The sequence below is a fragment of the Vidua macroura genome, chromosome Z, assembly GCF_024509145.1.
Source record: "Vidua macroura isolate BioBank_ID:100142 chromosome Z, ASM2450914v1, whole genome shotgun sequence".
NCBI classification, from domain to species: Eukaryota; Metazoa; Chordata; class Aves; order Passeriformes; family Viduidae; genus Vidua; species Vidua macroura.
In genome coordinates, this window is record NC_071611.1 from 9,282,829 (window position 1) to 9,308,413 (window position 25,585).

General features: G+C 38.8%; 1 protein-coding gene across 8 annotated transcripts in view; it reads left to right on the top strand.

Moving 5' to 3' along the window:
- Positions 1–25,585, top strand: part of SEMA4D (semaphorin 4D) — a 97,424-nt gene that overhangs the window by 45,403 nt on the left and 26,436 nt on the right. For 6 of the 8 annotated variants that reach the window (XM_054002612.1, XM_054002613.1, XM_054002615.1 and 3 more), the window contains exons 2-8: positions 8,690–8,752; positions 16,026–16,417; positions 18,585–18,730; positions 19,912–19,974; positions 22,315–22,413; positions 23,533–23,626; positions 24,557–24,670. In XM_054002612.1, the coding sequence (XP_053858587.1) occupies positions 16,324–16,417; positions 18,585–18,730; positions 19,912–19,974; positions 22,315–22,413; positions 23,533–23,626; positions 24,557–24,670 (610 nt within the window). In that variant the 5' untranslated portion in view covers positions 8,690–8,752; positions 16,026–16,323. The remainder of the gene's footprint in view (positions 1–8,689; positions 8,753–16,025; positions 16,418–18,584; positions 18,731–19,911; positions 19,975–22,314; positions 22,414–23,532; positions 23,627–24,556; positions 24,671–25,585) is intronic. The other 2 variants (XM_054002611.1, XM_054002610.1) reach the window with 1 other exon arrangement.

The following is a 25,585-nucleotide window of genomic DNA, read 5'->3' on the forward strand; positions in this document are numbered from 1 at the left end:
TGTGTGCTGTCTGTGGAAAGCATTAGGAGAGTATTTCAGAAGTATGTTTCTGTTACTTTTCAGCATAAAATATTGAGAGGGCTGATGTATCCTTTTTTAACACAATAAAAAAGGATAATTAATTTCTGACCTAGCTGAATCTTAAACACAGCAAAATCCCAAAACTTTTAAAATGCTTGCCACTGAAGCTGTTTGCATTAGCTATATCTGTTAAAGTGGGATGATGATTTCAAGGCTATTTTACTGTAGTTCTTGCTTGGTAAGAAAACATGAGTTGCATTTTGCTGTTGGAGAGAATCTCTTGTGAAGATCTCAGCTATCTAAAATGACCCTTGCAGTTTGTGGTGAACTGTGAATTTTGATCCTAGACCTTGTATGTCCTGTTTTGAGTGAGGTTGGCTGGGACATGGCAGTTGTGCTGTGGGATGTGATCTTTGCCAGTCCTTAGGGATAGTGGAATTTCTTGAATATGCAAGCAAATGTAATGGTAACGCACTTTGTGGCAAGGGTTTAAGCTGATGAGAAGGAATTGTAGTTGCTTATCACTGGCAGAATAAAGTAAGTTGTTTTCGTAATGATGTTGCAGCAGAAGAGCAGTGTTGATTCTTGGGGAAGTGGTGTTACCCTTGGACGGACTTCTGCATCTTTTCAACATCTTTTTCAGCAGGTAGTCCTGCAGAAAGCTCCGTACCTGGTGGGTGCTATGTAGCATCAGAGGGGAGAGCTGTATTATGTCTGTCACAGGCCTAGTCATATACAGCCTTCAGGCCTTCAAGGTTTTCTTTTATGGACCAGGATCTCTCATCTCTTCCTCACTTTCTCTTATTTTGGCCCTGAAGGAGGAGTCCAAGGAGGACTTGGAATGAGTCTAACACTTACTTGCCCACTTTTTCCCCCCTGCCCAAGGAAGGCCCGGAGTTATGTCCCCCATAGTGTTGCACTTATATTTCAATCTGCCACAAGCTAGCATGGCTGCTGAAAGGGACACTGTGTGTGGATTTAAACTCCCTTGATCCAGCACCTCCCCAAAGCAGATTTTTAGCCTGTGGAAGCTGATCAGTTGACATCCCTGATCAGTTGCACACTGGTGTAGGTCTGGATGCTGAGTTATGGATGGAGACCAGAGGACACACATGTGACCAGAGGCAGGATGGCTGAAGTAAGCAGGCTGAATGCTTACTTCAAGAAGTAGTAGTTATCTTGCTTGTTTTTCCCAGCCCAATTTCAGGGACCCAGGAAATAATTGTTTTAAGCCATTCACCCTGGCACATTGCTAAATTTATGATGAGTGTCTTAAAACTTGGATGTTCATGTAACTTATCAGCTGGTGGTGTCTAGGAGCTATAGAGCCTAAATGTGCTGTTTTAACAAGAGTGAATTACCTCATCCTGCAAGTGGAAAACTGCAGGAGAAAGAGGAAAAAAAATGTTACCTGGTAGTAGACCAGGTATGAAGGCTGAGAACGTCAGATTTGTATTAATGCAATGAAACTTGAAAAACTGCATTGCTTCTTTATGCTGTTGCTGTGGTATATGAAAACAGAGCTTCACATGTGTTGTCTGAAAGTCAGATATCAAAGAATGGGTATGGAAAGTAAAAATAAGCTATTTCTGTTACTTTCATTAATGCAAGGATAAGCAGACCTGAGGGAAATTACCGGTTTTATAGTATGTTGTTGTTGTTAATTCTTTATTCTGTATCAGGTTCTCAGTGGAAATAAGTTTAGAAGCCAAGACTGCGTTTGCTTTCAGAAGATTCTTTATATGACTTTATTGCATGAATAGATGACAGGAAAAAAGGAATTGAAGTTCTGAGTAAGTGTTTTGTCATACGGAAACCTGAGTGGTGAAACTTGCTGCTGAAAAAGCAGCACATGCAGCAGCAGAACAAACAGCACATGCTCTGGCTTCAGCTTGGAGCTTTGGAAAGAGAATTGACAGCATTTGATGGTGACTCTTCAGCTAAGTGCCACAGAAATAAAATTAATTGAGAAAAAAATTGTTTCAAGAGAGGGCTTTACTGCACCATGTTCAATATGTGTAATGTCAGATGGAGGAAAAATTGCACAGATTTTACTGTTCAGGCAGCATGATTCATGTCAAATACAAAGCTGGATTTGCATGGTTGGCAGAAGAAGCAGCTCTCTGGAGGGACAGATAAAATAAAGCGCCTGGGAGTGTTGATGCTTCTATTCCCTCACTGCATCCAAAACTGAGAACTCCAAATTATTATCACAGACCTCTTTGGCATTTTGTTGTTCTAGTTCTTCATCCCAAATGTAACTGGGAATGTGGTACAGGTGGATTCAAGAATGTATGAATTTCTTGTGGTCCAGTCTGATTGTCTTGCTATATTGAATGGGCGTGTTTTTGTTGTGCTATGAAGTGTTGTCCTAACCAGTTCTTGTGACATTCTCATTATAATTTGTGCAATTGAACATGAGAGGAAGATAGTTTCAAAGTGGCATGCGTGATAAAGCAGGTGTGATCCATGTTATTAAGATAAAGATACTCAGAACTACAAAAATTTTACCTGTTCATAAGTCAGAGATGTCCTTGCATAACTTGTAAAGCTTGAGGAAATCCCTTTTTATAGCTTTTTAGGGTTTTTTTGTAAACAAGCAGTTTTGTTTTGGTTTTACAAAAAATGGGTGCATTCCACCTGTGAATTTTAATTAGGATTTTTTTTAATAGTAGATACCGCTGCAAGGTTCAATTTCTGATTTTTATATAGCCAAAGACAATTAAGTTTTGTTTTCGTTACTTCTCCACTGTTTTGAATAACTTGGTTCAAATTCCCTACTTCAGCAACCTTGTGCATCTCCCTCAGGGAGGCTGTGCTAGGTCTTATGCAACAGGGAGCTGACTCTGGCTCCTTGAACTGAAGTTGCCTCTTTCTTCCAGCACAGAAGCTTTTTCTCAGGACGGACAGGTAACCTCTTCCAAGGCTTCTCTTTAAGGTGCAAAATATTTTGCTGTGCAGTTGAAGAATTACTGGTTTGTAATTTTATGTGTTGAGGTGAAAATTGCTCCTCCTTTTCCTTCTGTTGCACTTAATGCCAAATAAGTTTAGGGAATTTAAGAAAAAAAGAAGGAAGGCAGTGTTTTGAACGTGCTTTTAAAGCTAGTTTAAGGCTGGTTTTGCATACTGTCCCTGAGCAGTGCATGGTCTTGACAGTGTGTAGGAGTATGTACAGCCTTACAAGTTGAGTGTTCTCAGTGGGCACACTGGCCCAGAGATGGCTTTGGTACTGAAAACTTGCTGTGTGGAAAACGTAGTTGTTGTATTTGCCTCCTCTGAGAGTCAAGAAACTTCAGAATCTGGAACCTGTCAGTAACTGGCATATTTTGTTAAAAACGGGCTTGAAAACCTGAAAAACTAGAATCTGATACTGAACAACTGGGTTTTTCTGCACTATCAAGATAGTAAAATACTCAGTTCTAAAGAATGTGAAAGATTCTTCATGTCTTTTCCTTGTGTGGTGGGTTTTTTGTTTGTTTGTTTGTTTGTTTGTTTTTTAATTTGGGTTTTTTTTTGTTCTGGGAAGGGGTCGTGTATTTCTCAAGGCAAGAGAGAAATACCAAGACAGCATTGAAAAACACTAAATATGAAACACTGTAAAATCTAGGTGTTTTGTAATCTATGTTCAGATAACTCTTAAACATATTCAGACTATCACCTGTGAGCACTGCTAATGCAGTTTATGTAAACAATTCAGAACAGTAAAAACAGGAAATACTCTAGTATTACATAGTTGAAAAGGAACAAAAGTTCCTCTGAAAGTGACAAAATTTATTTGCTTATTTGATCTAAGCTCTTAAGAAAGTAGGTGGTATAATACAGTATGTTGATCTTAGCTTTCCTGGGTTGGCATGTTGTCAAAATGAATGTGGAAATAGGTAACTTCCCTTATTAATATTTGAAGATGTTTCCCCATAATTGGCAGCTGATAGTCTTCTGGGTAAGACACGTGTTTTTGTGGGTCTTCGGGGGCTTTTTAACTCTTGATTTTCCTTTTGGGACCTTAAAGAGCATCTGATAAAGAACAATAATGAAAAATGCAGGCAGAAGTTTAACTTTTGTTTTCTGTTACTTTTCATTGAAAAGCAAGAGTAAGATTTAGAGGCTTGTCTGCTGTTTCTTGTTGTTCAGGTTTTTTAACCAGCAAATAATTTCCAGGGTTGCTCCCTTTCTGATGGGAGACATGGATTACATGGGATTTTATGACAAGACGGGTAGTAATTATCTCCTTTATATTGATCTTGTTGAAGTAGAAAAATTGTTCATTGTAGAAGTGGTCACAGTGATCTCTGCTCTTTGAAGACTATGTTTCTTTATTGACCAGAATATTGTGGTGATCCTTCTGAATTTTTTTCTTCCCCAAGTGAAGGCTGTGTGAATACATAAAGATTTTACATATCCCTGAAGTGGTGCCTTAAAAAGATGAATCTCTTGCAAAGTGCTGGTGCTTGTTACTTTTTTTATGCATTTGTGTATCCTTGTTTCTTCTCTCATGCACTGTGTCTGTTGGTCTCACACAGCTGTGTTGGTGTTCTCTGCCTTTACTGGAATTTGATTCAGAACCACTACCTTATTTTTTATTAAAATATTCTTGTTTTGATATTTGTACAGTATTGTAACTGGAAGAAAGCTGAAACTGTGAAACCCACTCAGATCCTTCCCTGAAGAAGGGTTGGGATGCATGGATACTATCATGAAAGCTCCCATTCAGTTTTTGGAAGTTAAGTTGTTTAACTACAGATTTTCTCAATATCCTTAAAAATGGGATAAACTCTCATCACGGCAGTAGCTGGTCCAGCCTTGATATTTTTATTTTGCCATTGGGATACAGGAGGTATATGTAGCTCTCTGCCACCAGTTTAGTCTCTGTATTTTTCTTGGCTTTTTTGAAGATGCTTGTGAGATCTGAGGAGTGCTGAGGTGACAGGTATTAGAACTGAGGATCCCAGCAGAGTTTGGGTGAGATAGGGCTGTCTTTTCAAGATCTAACAGGGCTTTTTTCACTTCACTATTTCAGAACAAGGTTTAGCATAGGCCTCTGCTTCAGCTTAAAGCTCATGTAAACATCCTGTAATGTTTAGGAAATGCAGATGGGTGTTGATAGGCCAGTAAATGGGTCTGTGAAATTAAGACGTTTTTTATAAAAAGTAAACTTTGCAGGCAGGAAAGGGGTGGAAGAAATTTGAGCTTTGCTCTGTAAGTATTGTATCATGTTTGTTACTTAATTTGTCAGGCCCAGTGTCTTGCACAGGTGGTGCAGCTATAATCACCAGCCCCCTCCAGACTGGGTGGGGGCCGTGTCAGCAGCAGATATTTTAGTGTTTCAGATCAATTATTTAAATACAGTGTTGGTAATATGTACGGTTCTTGAAGTTTGTAGTCTAGCCTACCTTTTCATGTAATTCAAAACTCTAAAACCACACTAACATTAACAGGAAAGTTCTTAGTCACAGACACTGTCTGTGGGCAGCTGTCTGTGCAGTCTTACTCATAGCTGTATGTTGACTTCATTGTGCCTTCCACGTAAGCTTTTAAAATAGTTTTTTAAGAAAGCCAGTATGTATAGGTTGTGGCTGACTTGAAATAGAGGTTGGAAATACAGCTCTAGTTGTGATTATCAAGGTATTTATCTGGAAATGGTATTTCGGTTAGGTCGGTGTATAGTGCTGTAGCACTAGAAATGTTCCCAAACTTAAAATTTGCCCCTATGGGCTCCCAAAGAGTCTTCCAAGTAAAGAAAATTTATTTATAAGGTAGTTTTCTTGAATTTCCTTTCTTCTTCTCTTCATTTAGAATCACAAGGACCTGGTTACAGCAGGATGTGCTTGAATAGAAAATGAAAGAAATGCTTCTGAGCTGGATGGTAATTGATGTGCGGAAGGAAAAGTAGTACATGGTAGTTGTTCTTTGGATTTTTAATTTTTTTTTTTTTAAATGCAAGTAGGCTGTGACAGCCAGAAGTACCTTGTAATACATTAATGTGGTTTGGAATTTGACAGATTAGAAGGCCTTCAAATAAATAAAGTGTATGCAAACACACATATATGAAGGATTGTGGATCTTTTATGAAAAATTTCGTTAAGGTGACTATCCCTTTATTCTGCATAATGTATTCCAGGCTGTCTTTCATTTATAATCCAGTGGGTGTTTTCTTTAATCTTTGAAGACTTAGTCACAGTTGTCAAAATAATGAGCTATTCATGGTGTAATTTTTCTCCCCAAGCTTAAGTAATCATTGCCAGAAGAAACAGTTCAGAGGTTTTTTTTCCCATAAGTTTAGACTTTAGTACTCTTAAAACCTGACAGGGCATAAGATTTGTTCAGGATCTTCTGCACTACCTGCTGTAAAGGATCACCTGTGAGGTTTGGGTCGAACAAGAGCACCTGAAGGATGTCTGCCAACCTGCAGTGCTCATGTGGATGTTTAATTTCATGCTCAAGTCTTAGCTGGATTAGCGGGCTTAATTATGTCATAGCTTCTGGCAAGCTGGGAGTAGTTTCCTGTGTGTAGCATGGCTACATGTGGTGTCTTGACAGTCAGGCAGTGGCAGTGTGACCAAAGGAGCAGAATGAGCCACTGCTTGGAAACCACCTTGCACCTTAGCCCAGCCACTCTCACACCCACCCCTAAGCCTGTGGGCTTCTCTGCTGGAAACACTGATGGTTACTGGCCCCTTCCCAAGGACCACACTGAGGAGGGATAGACTGTTCTTAGGAGCAGAGTTCCTGAGCTGAGGTGCCAGAGCTTGGAAGTCCTAGCAGCTCATCTGCTTCTTACCATCTCCGTGGAGATCCAGAGGCTGGCTGAGATGTGGCCTGGCCTCCAGCCATCTGCCACCTGTCTTTCAGTCCCCACTGACCTCAGATCATAGTTCAGAAACCTGGAGCTATTTGCTGAGACTTGAAAACCTCCATGTTAGGCTGTTCAAAGTAAGCCAGGAAAGTATACAGATCAGCTGATTTGCTGCTAGGCTTTTCAGAGGAGTTTCACACCTACTGTAGCTATTCATTTAGATGCAAGTGCTTTGTTGCAGTGAAAGTGCTTTACAAACTATAGGCTGCTGGAAGCTCTTTCTCAAGAGAGGCAAAGGAGAATTTTCTTTTTCCCTTAAGGTAACTGAAGCTAAAATAGGTTATTACAGTTTGCTCTGGGAGACTAAGCTGTAAGGAGGCGTACTTGGATCTGAAAACTCCAGTAGCGATAGTGGCTATGTTGGTTGATAGCCTCTTGTGGCAACCAGGAAGTTTCTGTAAATTTTAGCTATTCACTTCAGTACTGAGTAGCTAAGGCCATAGAGATGATCTGGTGTAAGTTGGTTTGTGGAGAGCTTCATTACTGATCAGATGATTTACAGATGATTTACTTGCCTGCTCTAGTTTGTTTTCAACAGAATGAAAGGTGGATTGGGGTTTTTTGCATCAAAAGTGAGTCAATTACATTCTGCTGCTGTTTGTGAAAAGTAGCCAGTTGGTAATAATATGGATGGATGTAATGGATTTTCGTGGGGTAGCTTCAAAAACGATTGTAGGTAGAATCAGACTACCTTGTCCTCTTTCTATAGCCTAAAAGATACTGAAAATACTGTTTTGTAAGCAAAAGTGTGCTTGATGTTTGATGCCTTTTACTACACTGATAACCACAAAACATGCACTGTTGAAGATCTCTGGAAAAGACCTTGTAGAGGCTCTCCCTTAGAGACAGACCTGCAGTGTTGAACTGTTTCTTGTAATTTTCTCTAGCCTGTTTGTTTTGAGGCTTCTGTCTTCTGAGTTGTCATAATCTTCTGGGTCAAGAATGAAGCCTTCAGAAGTGCAATGGAGATTTTTTTGTCAGGTGCACCATCTTACCACTTGTGTCTTTGGGAATCTCTTTACTATTGACTATAGTGAAATCTGAAACTTCAGACCATCAGTGACTTGCATTTAGAAAACAATGTCCCTTCACACGGCTTAGACTTCTAAAAGTTCTTTGGTGAATTACGCTAAATAGAATCTGATGTAACAGTGTTATGAGTCTGCATATTGGAAGCATGTTACGTAGAAGAGTCTTGGGATAAATGCTTTGTCGTGCCCAGTTGTGATTGCTTCAGAGTGGCCCACTCTTGTCCTCTGATTACAGCAAAATAAATATAAGCACGCTGGGTTTCATTGTCAATATCCAGAGCCTCTTTCCTAAGCTTGTGCATAATGCAGTTCCTTAATAATGCAGGAAAGTGTTGGAACTGCTTCATATGAATTTAGTAAAGGTAGTTGTTTGTGAGCCTGAGTGGTGTCTAACCTCTCTCTAGTACATCCCATACCAGCACGTGAGGGGTCGCAGACTCTTACCAGTATCAGTAATTGCTACTGCAATGCAAGTGCTGAATAATTTTGTGCTGGATAGGTATGAGCCAGCTTAGGATAGGAGAAACAAATTGAGTTTTAAAAGGCCTGATGTAGCTGCTTTTTATCAGGTCTGCTTAATATTTTTTTGTGTTACGTGCAGTGTCAGGATCTTGGCTCATTGCATGCAAATGCAGCAGTTCTGGTTTTTGTCAGGAATGCTCTGCCCTGGAGATCTGGAAAAGCCAAACTTTTGGAGGAGGATTTATTATAATTTCCATATCAGAACGTGCCCTTCAGGATTATGTGGTACTTATGTCAAAGCCTGTTTCTTACCTATTTTCAGAAAGGACGTTTTTCTGACGCCTTCGCAGCTCTGGAGTGTGCAGGAGGCTCCAAAGGGTGGCAGGTATGTGCATTGAAACCAGAGGTACATCCCCACAGCAATGGGAGGTTGTGTTGGATTCGTGGTGACTCTGTTACAGGTGTCCTTGTTAGCAAAACAAATAAATGTACTTCAGGAATACTGGGGACTTGGTGCATACCAAAAAATGTAAATCAGGATTGGATTATAAGTTTGATTTATTAGATTCTTTTGCTTCAAGACCAAAATACTTAGGAAACATACCAGAAAAGGACTTCTTTCACTCAGGAACATACTCTGTATTTACCTGTTCTTTAGTTACCACTAAAAGGTCATGTTCAGGGTTCCACCTTCCCTGTGTTACGTGGTTTATGTGTATGAAGGGGTACTGGCCTTGCTTTTGGAGATGTTTGACTCTGAAAGTGTTGCTGGACACCTAGGATAGTTTTTTTTAAAGCACACATACCTGTTAATTTAGACATGCAGGTACTTTCATGTGTGCCATTAGTTGCCAAGAGGCATCTTCAAATAACTTCAAATGACTCATTCAGTCCTATGAGCCCAAGAAAAAATGAGAAAGAAACTGAGCAATGTTTTTGATTGTGACAGTATGTTCAACTAGTAGGAGAAGAGAACTCAGGAACTTTCTTGCTTGGTTTTAACTGCAGCACTGTCACTGTCACAATGCAGGTTTAATATCTGGGAGTACTCAATCAGGCAGAAAAGGGTCTTAGAACATGCCGAAGGCAGCTCTCAAATTCTGTATTTGGCATAACTCAGCATCAAAGTTAGCTCTTTACTGTTGCTCTTTGCAGTTGAATCCTATTCCTAGAGATCTGCCCACAATAATCTTAAAAATAAGGATTTTAATCTGTCTTGTCATTATTTTTTTTTGCACAATACTTTATCTTCGTGTAATCTTTGCCCACAAAAAAAGAATGTAGTAGTAAAAGAACAGAAATGTGAATTTTAAAAAGTAACAGATCTCTAGCAGTATCCCTCTGAAGATAAATTCTCTTATTCAAGAACAAACATTAGTTTCCTGAGGGCTTCTTGATGACATATTTATCATGCAGAAACAGAAAATACTAATTTCTGGTCTAAATCTGCAAATTTGTTTCCTCAGCTTTTATATTTTAGCACTAGTGCACATCCTCCAGCAGGCTTTGTGGTAGAGATAAAGACCACACCAAATTGTCTTAGAAATCTTAATCTAATTTGTACTCATCTAGCAACTTCAAAGTATTTAGGTTACAGTTCGAAATGCAAATAATCCCATGTTCTATATGTATGTTAATTATAAATGGCTACTGTTTGCTAGTTTGAGGCTGTACCTTACCTCAGGAGAAAATGAATCCATATGTATTTTATAATAAAATGATTGTAAATAATGTTTTTAATTAGACTGTATAAAAATGGCACTGTGCTTGAGGTTTTTAAAAGGGTGAGAACTAAAGCAAAGGATATAACCACTCTTGTCTTTACTGGTCTGAAATTCACAAAATGTATAAATAAAACTTAGGTGTCAAAGGTAGTTTGTACACTACTCATTGTGCAATTTTGATTATTTAAAATACAATTATTGCTAACTTTTCAGTTTTGGAAACAAAATTGAAAAAGAAGAAAACAGGTTTAAGCAAAATCTCATTGTTGGATTTCTCTGGTTTGTTTTTCAAGTATGGATCCTTAGAATCTGTTCTAAAATAGGCATCAATAAATATTAAAACAGACTTGTATTCTATTAAAGCTTCAAAAGAAAGTTATTTAGGGAGAATTTGGAATTTATGCCCTCTGACAGGTGAATCCTTTAACTTGCCCTTTTCTGCTGGCGGAAGCAATTCACTCATAAATTCGCTTGTCTCCACATATTGAGCTTCATGTCCCTCCTCATAGTAACTTACAAGTTACTCCTTGCAAGTTCTGCAAATGTTTTTGGGTTTTCTGTTGTTTGAGTTGGTTTTTTTTTTTTTTAATTATCTAAAAATACTGGAGTAGACTGCCTGGCAAACCTGCCATGGTTGTTTTACTCCTGGCAGTGGGAAGGAAGGGTGTCTTACAGTTAGTTGTTCCTTACTGTGAAGTCCTCATTTTGCTGTCCCTGGACAACGAGTGATGTGCAGTGATTTTACAGAGAGGTAGGGAAGCATGTATTTTAAAGGACCTTCCTTTAAGGAAGGTGGTCTTTTGTCTGGCAACCCCTCCTTGGGGGCTGGCATCACTTGTGGTCATGGAGCTGTGCATTGCTCATGTTGGGGAAGAAAAGTGGGTGATGGCATGAGTAAGTACAGAGTAAATGAGGGATTGCAAGGAAAGATAAACCCTGTGGAGGAGAATAAAGTGCAATACAAATAGGAAGGAAAATTCTGGAGGCTGGGGAATCATGAAGAGAGTGACAGAATTAGGCCAGAATGGCCAGCATGTCTTTGGCTTTCTTCAAGGGAGAGGCTGGATCCTTTGTGATGGTAATGATCATTTATTGGGAATCACAAGAGTCCCAGCTATGATGCTGACTGTTTCTGGTGTGTTAATAAATTCTCCTGGTTTTAACCTTCATACACAAAATAAAACTAGATCCACTTAGCAGTTTATGTAATACTGAGCCAAACTGAGAAGTTGCACAATGCAACTAAGTCTTTATCGGAATTAAAAATATTTCAAAACAAGTGTTGCAAAATTGACAGTTTCCTAGCTTTGAAATTCCAGAATCTGGCTAACTTGTGTGGTATTTGCTCACACGAAATAGATACTTGGATTCAGCCGTACCATGCTGACAGGGGAAGAAGACACTTGCCTCTGGGTTGCATTAATTACTTATAAAAAAAAACTGGGTACTGGCAAGGGTTGTGGAATTGATATCTCAAAGATGAAGTTTTGTTTTTTGTGAACTTCTTTGTGTGTACTTTGCCTCTGTGTCCTGGAGGATGAAGGATTGACAGTCTCCTTCCCATGGTTGGTTTTCCACCTTCTCACACTGCATGACTAGGATTTTGCTTTTTTCCAGAAGGTGGACTAAAGTACTGCTTCTTTGATGCCTAGTGACACAGGTGATGGGAGAGAGACCACTGATGGTTTCTGGTCAGTATATGCCATTGCAATGCCCTGGTTTCAGAACTTGTGCTAGTATTCCTTACTAGCAGTTATGCAGCCTAAAATTTTTCTAACAGCTTTGAATATCTATCCTTCAAGAGAGCAGAAAGCTGTTTTTACCCATTTCTCTTTCCATGCATTACAATTTTATGTGTCAAGGGGAATGTTCACAGCTTTGAGCTTCCAGCTGTGCTGTGCCAAACGGACAGGAGCTGCATTGATTGCTTCTACAGTTGCCCTGGTTTTAGTCCCCATAAATACAAGCATCACAGAAAACTCGTTTTGCTCCATTTCATCATTACACATGACATCATGGATGTAAAATTATCATCAGAGTCGCTAAATTATGGATTTACTGATTATTTACCTCAAAAATTTTTTAACAGTTTTACAGAAGAGTAGGCCCGTGGTCATTTTAATCAGAATTTAATTATGTAACCAAATATTTCAGGTTACTTTCTCCTTTCCTTCAGTGTACTTGTTTCCAAGCAAATGATGGCTTATTTTTTTGGGAATAATGCTCAAAGTATTAGGAGAACTAACTTTTTATAAATTCAGAGTACTCAGATCTAATCAAAGCTAGTGAACACTGATGGAACTGAGTTAATCTGGAAATGAGGCCATTGTCTGGGTTTGTTGTTTTTTTTTTTTTTTTTTTACTTCTTGTACCCCTTGTGTTATGTAAAAAGTGGTTCATATTAGATTATTAATGATCTCTCAGTGGATGTCTGTGAAGGACTTATTCCAGATAATTTTCAGCACAGGGAAGGGAGGGGCAGGGGAGAGTAACTAAATTGAAGGCTAAATTAAAGGACAAGGTTCTGAGTTCATTTTCATCTCTGTTTAAAGTTATAGAAATGAGAACAGAGTGGATCTTGCACAATTGGGCATGTAATGCTCACAGTAGTAATTTTATAACATGCAAAATTTTGCCCTAGATCAAGTAATGTCCAACAAGTCTAACTAATGTGAAAAATGACCTTTCTTGCAATCCTGTACAATAGGAATGAAATCACAGATTTCCATTTTGTTTAGCCAAAGCAATTCTCAGTCCACACAGGAAAGCAGGCACTAAAGGATCCAGCCAGATGCTTTGTTTCTTTGAAAAGATAATGTAATTTGTTTCAAGCTTCATTGTCATTTTGCATTTACTGGGGTAGGCAAGCTAGACTAGGAATGTAATTTGACTAAGGAAAACTCAGGATTTTCCTTTACTAGGGCTTAGATTTGCTAATCCTATTTGAAAGTCCAAAAAATTTACAGGACTTCAGAAGTCTCCTCTGGAGTTGTCTCTGCTGTATGGTATTGTACATATGTATGGTATATGTATGGTATTGATAGGTTTAAGGTGTCCTGGCTGTATCTTTAAAAAATAAATTAAAAAAAAAAAAAAAAAAACTTAAATTAAAAAATAAATTCAGGAGTTAAGGGGGAATTGATTTTTAAATGCAGTCTTTTCAGAAACAAAAGGTAGCATTAAGAAAAGGATTAGCTGTGTTCAAACTGCTTTTTTCCTCCTTACATTTCTCTTAAAATAAAATAGCTAAACTGCCTGGAACTTAATAATTGATTGTTCCCTTTTTAAACACTTACCTGTAAAGCTGTTTGCTTGCCTCAGAATATGTCATGCCTTGTAACTCAGATGAGTGGGCACTTTTTAATGTATTGGAGAGCAAAACCTGGAATTGCTTGCGTATGATGATAAACAGGAAGGATGAAAGACACACAAAAAAACCTAACTTAAGTAAGCTTAACTGAAAACATGATTAAAACCCAAAATGATTTATATGTTCTGCTAGTTGTATTTGTGCTTACCAAGTGCTTACCAAGACCAGAAACACCAGAAAAAAATACAGAGTTACAGGTTCAGCTTGAGCAAGTTACAGTCTTGTATGGATTTTTTTCTTAGTAGATAAGATACTTATAGAAATAAATGAGATTTCTAAATCTTTTAGTCTTGCCTGTGATCATTTAGTAAAGCAGGTGTAAGCACTTAGAATGTAGTTGCCCATCTTCTACTTGGCTACCTTACTTAAGATCCACTGGCTGTGCTTACTAAAGATTATTCCTTGCCTTTTCCTGCTTAAACCCAGGTCCTCCCAGAGGAATCTTGCTTGTGCTTAGAGAAATTCTTGATGCAGCTTTCCCTTAGTCTTTCTATCGCTGTGTTTTACAGGTACTGGCCCCTTCCCTTTCAATGTTACTAATGATTTTGTAACCTTCTGTCATGGGTTGACACTGGCTGGATGCCAGGCTCCCACAAAAGCTGCTCACTCACTCTCCTGAGCAGCTGGACAGAGGAGAGAACATTTAAGGAAGGGTTTATGGGTAGAGATAAGGACTGGTAGAGATCGTTCATCTAATATCATCATGGGCGAAGCAGGCTCTAATTAGAGGTATGAATTTAAAACATTACTAACACAGTTAGAGCAGAATAATGAGAAGTAAAAAAAGCCCTTAAAAACAACTTCCACCCCACACCTTCCTCCTTCCCAAGCTCTACCTCCTTACTCCAGTGGTGAAAGAGGACAGGGAATGGGGATTATGGTAAATTCATCAGCCATGGTTTATCCTGCTGCTCAGGGGGAGGAGCCATTCTCCAGCTGTACCGTGGGGTTCCTCCTGTTCTCCATGTACTTCTCTGATGTGAGTCCCTCTCAAGAGCAGCAGCTTTCTGTGACCTGCTGCAATGTGAGTCCCTCCCATGGACACACAGTCCTCCCAAAACTGCTGCAGCGTGGATCACTCTTCCACAGGGTACAGTCCTTCAAGGAAAGACTGCAGGGAAGCAGAGCCTCTCTCTTCACAGTTCTCTCAGGGGGGTCACAGCTTCCTGTAGCATCCACCTGCTCCAGCCTGGAGCTCCTCCATGGGCTATGGGTGGATCTCAGCATCTCCATGGACATCCCTGGGCTGCTGGGGCACAGCTGCTTCACCGTGGTCTTTACCAAGAGCTGCAGGGGAATCCCAGCTCTGTGCCTGGAGCACCTCCTTGTTCACTGACATTGGTGACTGCAGGGCTCTTGATCCTCTCACATGTTCTCTCTCTGCTCCTTTCTGCTCAAGGTTAAAACTGTTCCACCAACTGTGTTTTGATTTCTTCTTAAATATGTTATCACAGAGGCATTACCACTATTTGTAATCAGGCCAGCCTTGGCCAATAGCCTGTCTGTCTTTGGAGCTGCCACAGATTGGCTCTACTGGATGTGGTGGAAGCTTCTAGCAGATTCTTCCATGAGCCACCCCTGTAGCCCACCCGCTACCAAAACCAGGCCATGCAAAATCAATACAACTTCACTTGCCCTCCTGCTGCATAACCTTCAGGTATTACAGTTATCTTGTATTGCAGTGTATCTCTTACTAGAGTCACCTAAGTGTCTCAGGCAGTGGTGGCACAGTGAAAATCCAGCATTTTGTGCCATGCTGCAAAGGACAGTGTGTTTTTTTCATCACCAGCCCAAGTGTACAGGCCTCAAAACCTATTTATAATCTAGTAATTGATGAATGCACTCACTGCTTCTGGAGTCTTCACCTAGGAGCGGTTGTAGGAAGACAGGAGGAGTGGAGACTTCTGGAAGATGGTGTAGAAAGCAGTGAACAGTTTTGTTTATTAGGACAGGCCTTTCTGGGTCTGAGAATAATAGTTGACTTAGACTCACAGTGACTTTCATGGTACTGTCTGTCTAACAGTTTCACTGTTGAAGTGTTTTCGCAGTGCATCAGCTCTTTGTTTCTATAGCTGTATTTCTACCCCCTGGACACCACACACCTTGAGTGAGTTAGTAGTGTTACAGAAAACTTCACTAAAAAAGACTTCTCTAAGATCCCAAGTATGGGGAGGTACAGCAGATTTGTGTAACCATTATTACTATTAATGCTGCACGTCTCATGTTCTTAGTGGTTTTTGTTATCTTTGTTTATTATTTGTTAGAGAGATGGGATTTTCCTTGACACACTATTGAAAGAATAGACTAGAATCAAGTTTTGTGCATTAAGCATAATTGACAATTCAAAGTATTTACACTTGGAAATTCTAGATTGAAATGATTGCTTTCAATTATTGTGCATTTGCCATGTATGTCTTGTTTTTAAGAATAAAATTTTCACCAGTTAATATATTTTGCATATATTAAGATATGCAAACAGCTGTAGAAATACTGCAACATCAGTGCTATTTTTTGCAGTATTTGTTTTGCTTTATCTTCTACTTTCTTCCCTCCTCTCTCTGCAGCATCATTTATTTCTCTGGCAAACAGAAGAATGCACTCAGTCACACTTCTCAGCAGCTCTGCAGCCTGGGGAGTGTGTGGGCAGTCTTTGTATGCAGCATCCTGGAAAATGTGCGTTCTCTTGAAGTGATCTGCTGAAAACCACGTACTTGTACAGTTGTTCCAGCCTCCCTTGCTGTGTTGCTCTCAAGAGCTGAAATGCCTGGTGTCTAACACTCTCTGGGGTCTCCATTTCATCTGCCAAAGAAACACTACCTGCTGCAGTTATCCAGTGAACCCCAAAGAGCACGGACACTGAAGATGGCTCTGTGTGCTTTTTGTACAGTTTGGGGTTTCTTACTAGAAGTGGCAGTAGCATTTGGCCCAGTGCCAAGGATCACTTGGGAACACAAAGGTAAGAACAGAAATTTAAGTATTGTAATTTGGGACATTGCCACATCCTCAGGGTTTCTGTGGGATTTGAAACTCATTGAGGCTTTAGGTTCTTTCAGCCAATTTTCTGTGAATTGGTCAGGAGTTGCTACTTTGCTCACCTCATGAAATGCTTAGGACTAGAATATTCAAAAGTCATTCAGGCACTGGGTTAACTGACTTTGGTTCCTTCAAGCAGCTTTGAAAGCATAGCTGTTTTGAAACACAGGAGGAATTTCAAATTTGGCTTTCTCAGCTGAAGTATATTGCAACTGAAACTTGTTTCAAGAGAAAACCCCAGTAGGTGTATTTCATTTAAAACAAATTATTTGTTTATTAAAATAAGCATTTTATTTTAATAAGCAATTATTTGCTTATTAAAATAAGCATTTGGCCCTCTTTCAGCATTGTTTTATGGTGTCTAGATACGAAAGTCTTTCACAGAACGGTGCTTTTCTTGCATTTGAAATTGCAGCACTTATTCATAATCTCCCAATACAGTAATCAGAACTCTGCAAATAAAAGTGCAAAGAGAACAAAGAGAAATAATAGAAATCAGGGAATCCCTAGCTTTTGGTTTAACAATTTAGCCTGGGTCTGAAAAGAACTTCAGAGCAAAGTCTGTAGAGTAGTTAATTTGTAAATATATGCATTTTTCCTTTTTTCTGCTCCTCCCCCTCCCCCTTCCCCCCCCCCCCCCCCCGGACAGTTTTAAGAGTTTTTGTCTTTGGGTCCTTCTCTAACATTAATAAGTATCGATTGATTACTTACCCAAGTGTACAGTAACTGAACAAACCCAAACAGATACATTGGCTGTATAATGAAGCAATCTTAAATAAAGATGTTAAATTCTGAGTAGACATTCTGTAGGAAAAAATAGATGGAGATTAAGAATGTAGTAGGAATAACAAGATTACAGGATGACTGTAGGAAGTGTTTTTCCTGATTGTTAGTATAGCAGTTAGAGAGTTGCTGACACAGCCTTTCAGAAATGGTGGCCTAGACAAGTTGCTGTTTAATGGTATAGTGAGGTACTGCTGACTCACATCCAAATTAGTCAAAATAAATGGAGTTTATTTTCATTCCCGCTATTTCTCTTACCTGTCTGCTAAAGATTGTTGCATTTACATGTTGGAAACCTGCTTTGAATAGGAGAGGGAATTTAGTTCAGTGGAGTTGTATGAATCAGTTAATCCATTTTGGGAGAATTTTCTTGCCAAGTAAAATATTTCAAAATTACATGCTTGAGAATCTATTTTATAATTAATGTTTCTGGAGTATTACAGTTGAAAATGTGCAGTTACTAATGATACAATTAGAAGTAATAGTACATTGTTTTAATCTGTATCATAAAAAGCCATGCTTAATTAATCCTGCATCTTCATGTACAAAAGCTTTCAGTCATTTTTACATTATAAATGTACATTCAGAAAAAATACTCTTTTGTATGAATCAGTTTGTGTCACCTTTCTTCAAGCCATTCTCGTCCATTCCACATGCTTCATCATTCCACTGCCTTTTCTCGCATACCTCCCTCTTTTTCTTATTTCTGTTCATCTTAATTTTTTCCCTCATGCTGTTATTTTGTGGGTATGTTGTGTATTTCATCTCTGGTTTTCACTTCACAGTCAGCTGCAATTATTTTTTATTTCTTCTCTATCTTCTTCTTGTTATGTCAGTATGCTGAAGAGTTGTCTTAAGGTGGAGGATGTTTTGTAGGATTTGCTCAGGGTAGTTGGAAAGGGATGTGGTCACTGGCCTGATTTTCCGCATTAGATTGGTATATGGAAAGGAAAAGGTGAGGAACAATCTGACAGTGGATGTGGAAAATACTAGTTTAGAAAAAGCAAGTAGAGAAAAAATGAAGGAAGAAGTGAGTTACAGGGATCACCACAAGAGGAAATACTCGAGCATTTGAAATTGAATGAGAAAGTCAGGACGAGTGATTTTGATGTTGGTGGAAGCTGCTCTTTCTGCTGAATCAAGCTTCTAAGGGGTCCCTTGTCTTTTACACGGGTTGTCTGAATTAACCTTTGTTGTTTTCAAGTTTTCCAACAGCTGTTTAGACAACTGAGAAGAAATTATTCATGAGTTTGTCCCTAAGTGATTGTGTTTCTTCATGAGGTGCTATATTTTTTCTGTTTCAACAGAGGTCCAGCTAATACATTTTAATGAATCAAAAGTATCAAACTATTCAACCTTGCTGTTAAGTGAAGACAAAAACGTTCTGTATGTAGGAGCCAGGGAAGTGATCTTTGCCTTAAACGCAGTGAATATTGCTGAGAAGCAGAACGAGGTATGCCTTTTAATAACATTATCCTCCATGTAAAAATTGTACTCCGAATTTGACTTAATTTCCTGATATCAGTAGCATTGCATTTTAAACAAATAGGTACCTAAAAGAGAAATTGCTCTGTATGGCCTACTCCGGTATTATTTCTAGAAGATTTTACAGAGTAAAAGAGAGTTAAGAAAGAAGAAGCTGGATATAAACAAGTAATTGGAGATCTCCTTGGGTATTTTCTTCTTGGGAGCAAGGATGGATAAGAGGGACTGCGGGTATCACCTGTAGTGGTAGTTCTTACATGTTTTCTTAATACCAGGAGTGGGCCATTTTCTGTTCATCTGAGTCAAAATGTAAACTGAAACAGAAGCAAATCTGAGGCTTGCTTGGAGCAGGCTGCAGATGCGCTGCAAAAGAAGGCCCTGTCCTTTCAGTCTCATCTTCTGTTTTGTGTCTAGGTGTGTCTGCACAGCAAGTGGTGGTGCAGACAGGTCTGATCAGCTCGCTCAGAGAAGTACTTTGAATATATTTGTGCTGGTTTCTCAAAGTAGATTAGCTCAGGCAGAAGTCTACTAATGTTATATTGCTTCCAGGTCCTTCCCAGGCTCCTGCATTTCATCCCATCAGCAACACAGGCTGACATGTAGAGGTACAGCATGGACTACCACCCAGGGTGCTTTAGAAGATACTTAAATGATTTTTAATCTGAAGAACATGTTCATGGGTTGTGGTGGGCACTTTCACCAGCATATACATATACAACACTGCTGTAAAGTTGTACTCAGTATAATGCAAATTAGTCGAGTAAATTTTCTTTGATTCCTTCCCCCCAAGTGTTTTTTATTCAAGTGTTAATGAAATAGAGAAGTACTTCAAATTGAAAAAATACTTAAGCCAGTTACAGTTGCATTTCCCTAATGCATATATTAATGAAAAGTTCATTAGCCATTTGTGGGGAATCATCATTATGAACCCAGAAGATGGCAGTTCAGTTCTGATTAAGGCACATGGATTTGAAAATGTCACCTCCCTGGGAAAAAATGGCTTTGAACCTTTAAATGCTACTTGCAAAGTGTCTTGCATTTCCTCTAGATGGGGTTGCCTTTTCTTGCGTGTATTACTGCAATATTTGCAGACCTTGCATTGAGTTAAAGTTCTTTCAGTGTGCTTTTTTGTTACGTTTTTTTACATAGTTACACTGGAAGGTCGCAGAAGATAAAAGGACTAAATGTGCATTTAAGGGCAAATCAGAACAGGTATGTACTTTTATTGAACTTTGAGAAAGATCTTGCAGATTTTACTTCAAGAGGAGTGGCATTAAAAGAAGAAAGTCTCCAACTGTTTAAAATTAAAATTTTTTAAAATCACATATATTTTTTAATTAACTTGAGTGTTAGAAACTACAGCATGCTTAGTCTTTTTTTTTCTTAGTTCATTATTTTTGTTGTTGAATATTATTTGAATGTTTGAAAATCTGAACACACCCTAATGTGTACTGAATGCTAATGGTTTTCCATTAAGATAATAAATCAGTATTGCTGTCACTGAAGTAATTGATAGCAACTGTTGTGTTTTGTTATTGCAATATTTCCTTCACAGCATTTGATTTTGAGGAGTAAATGATTAATTTTGTGTGCTTTGCTTTAGGGCATAGGGTTTTTTTATTAAGCCAGTGTATTTTTTCGCTAGCTCCGTATATGTGTATTTTGTGTTGCTCGGTGGTTGTGCCTCTTGTGGTGTGACTCAGACAGCTCAGAGGGCACCTGGGCGGCCAGACCTCCTGTCAGCTTGGCAGGGTCCCCTGGTGTTTCTGGGAACCACCAACTCCTCATGACTGCTAGGGCACAGGCTGGCCTGTCTTGCCTTTCTTGCCTGTTTACTTGGGGTAGTTGACTGTATGTGGATGTACCTTTCTGTTTGTGTAACACCATTTCATTTAATGATGCAGTAAAGGAAGGATTTGCTGGGAAAGGCTGATGGTCAGGCCTTCAACACAGGTTTGAAAGTAGAAGTCTGCAAGTCCTCTGAATACAAAAAGCAGATCTGTTCTGCACTTGGAGGGATGCGATCCTTGAACGTGCAGCCTGTTTAGTTTGTACTCGTAAAAAAACCCCAAATGCTGCATCCAGGACTGATGACAGCTATCCTGCATTCATGTGGTTCATCAGGATGAGAGTGGGCTGTCTCCCTTTGACTAGCTTCTTCTTTTCCTTGACTGACCACTGATGATCATCAGTACATTATTTGAGCATGAAGCGTGACAGATGTTTAAGGTGTGTTTCCTCCTTGTCTACCTCTGCAGGATAGGATCAGAGAATACTTTTTTTTTTAATGGACCAGCTGTGGTTGCTATTAATAATACTGATACACAGCCATGACAAATATGGGATATAAGTTTCTCTTATGTGTGAACGAACATATGTTTAGCAGACATGTGTGTGAATCTCCAAAAGTCCTCTCAAAAAATTTTAGTGGGGTATAATAGACCCCATAAATATGTACTTTGATAAAGCTCTGAATCTATTTTATTTTCTCCTGCTCCCAGTTTAGCAGCTCATACTTACTGCTAGCCATGCATTTTCCTCACTTTATTTCTAACCTTCTACTAGTCCCATTTATGCTGTAGCTAAGGTGTTTTGCACAGTGCAGTAGTTTCAAAAGGGCCAAGGTATTAAGCCACTGCTGCTATTTCTTAAACTTAAATGGGCAGTTCTCTCCCCCACCCATCAGCACTGTACTGTATAATGTCAGCAGAAAGCATTCATACAGGTTTTCAAGGGCCTTAATCTGGCAGAAAACTAGTTTTAGACTCCTCCCCCTGCTTTTTTCTCTCATGCAGTCACAGAAATACCTAATTTGTCTCATAAGAAGGAATAGTAAGGACAGTGCTTAAACTTGCTTAAGAAGTTCCTGGAACAATAGGTAGTGGAGGGATCTAGCAGTATATCAGCAAGAATTAAGAGGTGTTGTTAACACTGTTTTTTTTCTCTCTCTTTAAGTGGTTGCTTAGAGTTGTTTTACTTAATTATTCTTAATTTTTATTGTATCCTTTATAAAAGATTTTGGTCCAACTCCTTATTCTGTTTCAGAGCTAAAGATATTATGAAGCTTCCTTGGACAGTATCAAGGACTGAAAAGAAAGAAAGAGAGCTATAGGCGACAAAGCTTTGTGGCTAGTTTAAGGGTATTAGAGATTTTGCACTTAACAAACAACCTTGGATGTCATTGTTTCATCTAGCTGTACAAGGGATGACAAAGTCTAAAACTCCGTTCATGTTTAACTAGTTGTTCCCATGGACTGGAGGTGTGTTTGGAGCTTGTCCTTCCATAAAACAGCTTGGGATGGACCCTGCTGATCATGCTGTCCCGCTAGGACACTGAGGCAGTGCATACTGCTGGCTTTAGGAAACCAGCTGTTCGCTGGATTGATTAGAGCTCGTGGAGATTCTAGGGAGATGGTGTCCCAGTGTTGCCCATGTGTCACCTGGGCTTGCTAGTGTAACGTGGCATAAGTAGTGGCAATGTACCATGTTTTTTGTTTATGTTGGAATGTGGAAGCTATGGTTTATTAGTCCTTTCCTCGTCCTCTATTACAGACAGAATGTCGTAATTATGTGCGCGTCTTGCAACAGCTGAATGATACTTTCCTCTATGTGTGTGGAACTAATGCATTTCAGCCAACATGTGATTACCTGGTAAGAAATGTACACATGTTTTGACCAGCAACAGCTGGAATGTAAAAGCAGCTCAGGCAAACAATGAGTTGCTCTGCTTTTCCAAAACTGTTGGATCTTCACTGCTGGCTTGTAAGGTCAGGAGCACTTGTTGCGCTGTCCCATCATAATGGCAGAGTATAATGCTCCTTTTTCAGAGCCCTTAATGAATTACTGATTCATCTTGTCTAACTGCAGATCTACTTTTTCTTATCTTTTATGCTTCTTCCAGTATTGTGTGTTAACATGAAACCACTTACTAAAACTGAAATCACATTGTTTGCAACTACCACTCATTACTGAATCTCCCTGAAATTTCTCAGATTCCTGTCTCTGCTTGTCTCTGCTCCTGGCTGTGCCAAAGATGTGTAGTGCTGAATCCTTCAGAGTAAAGTCTTAGCACAAAATTATAACTCTCTTTTCTTGCCACTGACTCTTTTATCATTTCCTTACTGCAGCACTCAGCAATTCAAAAATTGAGAAATCTTGTAATTCTTTGTGCCTTTAGCTTCCAGTGCTTTCATACATAGTATAACTGATCACTTCCCAAATACCATAGCTACCTTTCAGCTTTCTGATCCTCATTCTTTTGGTTTGCAAGGGATTTATAAAGTAGTAGGAAAAGTACTCTGTTGCTTTTTAAAGCCTAATTGGATTATGCCCTATCTCACAAATTTACCATCGTCTCAAAAATTGTTTAATCCATCTCAGAAAGCCTTCTTGATTTCTGAGTCTGCATTTTTTTCAAGCTAATTGAATAGTCGCTGGTTCTTTCTATATATTGGTTAATTTCTCTGCCTTTCCTGCTGTCTAGCTTTTTTGGGTGCTCATTCTTGAGGTCTGTCTGGATTTAGCTTTTCATCTTTTGCTCTTTTCTGCTTCCACCATCACAAATTATAGGATCATGTTTTTTCCCTGTTATTGGGGCTTGATAAGATTTTCTGAAAACACATATGCCTTCTATAATTTTACACAGAATGCCTTCGATGCTGGAAGTTGATGATATAGCCCATTATTTAGTGTTTAGTTTTTAGCTAACTTTGCACAAGTTGAGTGGCTGAAAGAAAAAAGTGCTAATAGTTGTTTTGTGGTTTTCAACAGAATTTAATTTCATTTGAACTTGGAGGTAAAAATGAAGATGGTAAGGGCAGATGTCCATATGATCCTGGTCAAAGCTACACATCTGTTATGGTTGGTAAGTTCAGACTTTGCATTCCTCATTCTTACATTTAAAAATGTTCTGTCTTTTCCACTGTCACCCTCCAGTCTGTCATTATCAAAATTGTGGCTTGCCATCCATATTTTTTCGTCTGTATTGTGTATCTGTATAGATGTTAAAATACTTACATAGTCAGCCTAAGTATGTTTCTTAAAAGGAGAACTTCAACCTCTAGGTTGTTTGGAAGCAATTTATAAAATACCAATTTTCAAGCATTTCTTTATGCTAAACTTACTTAGTCTGGACAGTCTAAATGTACTTAGACTGCCCTTATAGTATCAATTACTGTAATTCCAATAAATATAACAAGCAGTATTGTTCTGAAGACATGCTACAGAATAGGGAAGTGAAATATTTAATGCAAGTGTACTTACTGCCTGGAAACACAACACTGAATCTTAATTCGGGGAAGCCAGAATTTGTGGCTTTTACCTACATGTATCAAGATCATAAAAGAGAAGCTCAACATTACATGAAACAGGAAATGAGAATAAAAAAATAGGCTGCCTGCATTGTGCCTAAATCTGTACAAATAGAGTTTGAATAATGGTGGCATAGAAAGTGAGGAAAATAATTCCAGACTTCTGGTGCATTTAAGTAAATTTGTATGTTTGAAGATAAACTGTAGGTTTTCATGTTAAATGTTAAGATACCACAAAAACAAGGTTGACTTTTGTCAATTCTTGTGTTAGAGCAGTAATAATAATAAACCCAAGTGTGGAAGTGTTCGCTTGAGAATGATTGACAGAATTGTAAACATAAAGGACATGTCTAGGGCAATTGGGAAGAAATCTTTGTCTACCTTTTCTTGTGGTAAGTTAAAACTTACATAGACTCACAAAATATTTATGTACCCTTTTTGGTATCCAGTCCATAAGTTCTAATATATTTGGTTTTGTGTTGAAGATGAGGAGCTTTATTCTGGGACTTCCTACAATTTCTTGGGAAGTGAACCTATTATTTCACGGCACTCGCATCAGAGCCGTCTGAGAACAGAGTATGCAGTACCTTGGCTTAATGGTAAGTGAGCATGAGAACTGGACCAAACAAGTTACTTTTTCTTTTTCAATATCATACATACAGAGTTTGAGTGTCTTACCTGGGTAAAGAGCAATTGTCTGATGTCTCAAAGAGATGGATTTGGTTATACTGGCATACACTGTGAGTGTGTGCCCTCATGCATGCCACCAAGAGATTTTATTTCGAAATTTCAGGGTTTTTATCAGCACTGATGATGAAAACAGCTTCAGAATATACATGTTTCAACTTGACATTAATGGTTTGTTTCTCATCTGCTTGTGTATCCATGCAATAATGTAGCTTAATTATGATATGGTTTGGAATTGAATGGTTTTGGTCTTGAATTGGTTCTTAAATTGAGCTGATCATGGTTCTTGACACTTCAAGTTCCTGAATTTCTAAATTCACTGAATTTTGTGAATTTTCAGGGGTTTGAGGCTTTGTGCCAAAAAGGACCAAAATCATGACCATTGTCCAAAAAGTACAGGATTCTGAGTTTTGTAATAAATGTTGTAATGGCACTGTCATTTTAGTGCTTCAGCTAATAGCTGAAATAGAGGAGAGGCAGGCAAGGGAGGATTACCTCTCCAGGCCCATTAGAAAACCACATTTGAGTGTGGACTAAAGAATGCTGAAGTAATGAGCTGTCAGATCACAGCGATCTTGCAGTATCTTAGTGTTCTCACATAGCTTTTGTGGTGTTCTGAGTTTTTTTCTGTTTCTGTTTTTTTTTTGTGGCTTGGGTTTTTTAGAAATCCTGTTCATATGATGTACAGCAAACTGTGTAAGTAGGTCAGCGAGTGGAGAGGAGGTAAATGCAAGTGTGGAGTTTGGGTGAAAGACAACTTCTGAGGGTCTTTGAGAGAATCAAGTTTGTAGTCACATATATAATAAAAAATTCTTCTGTTTGTATCT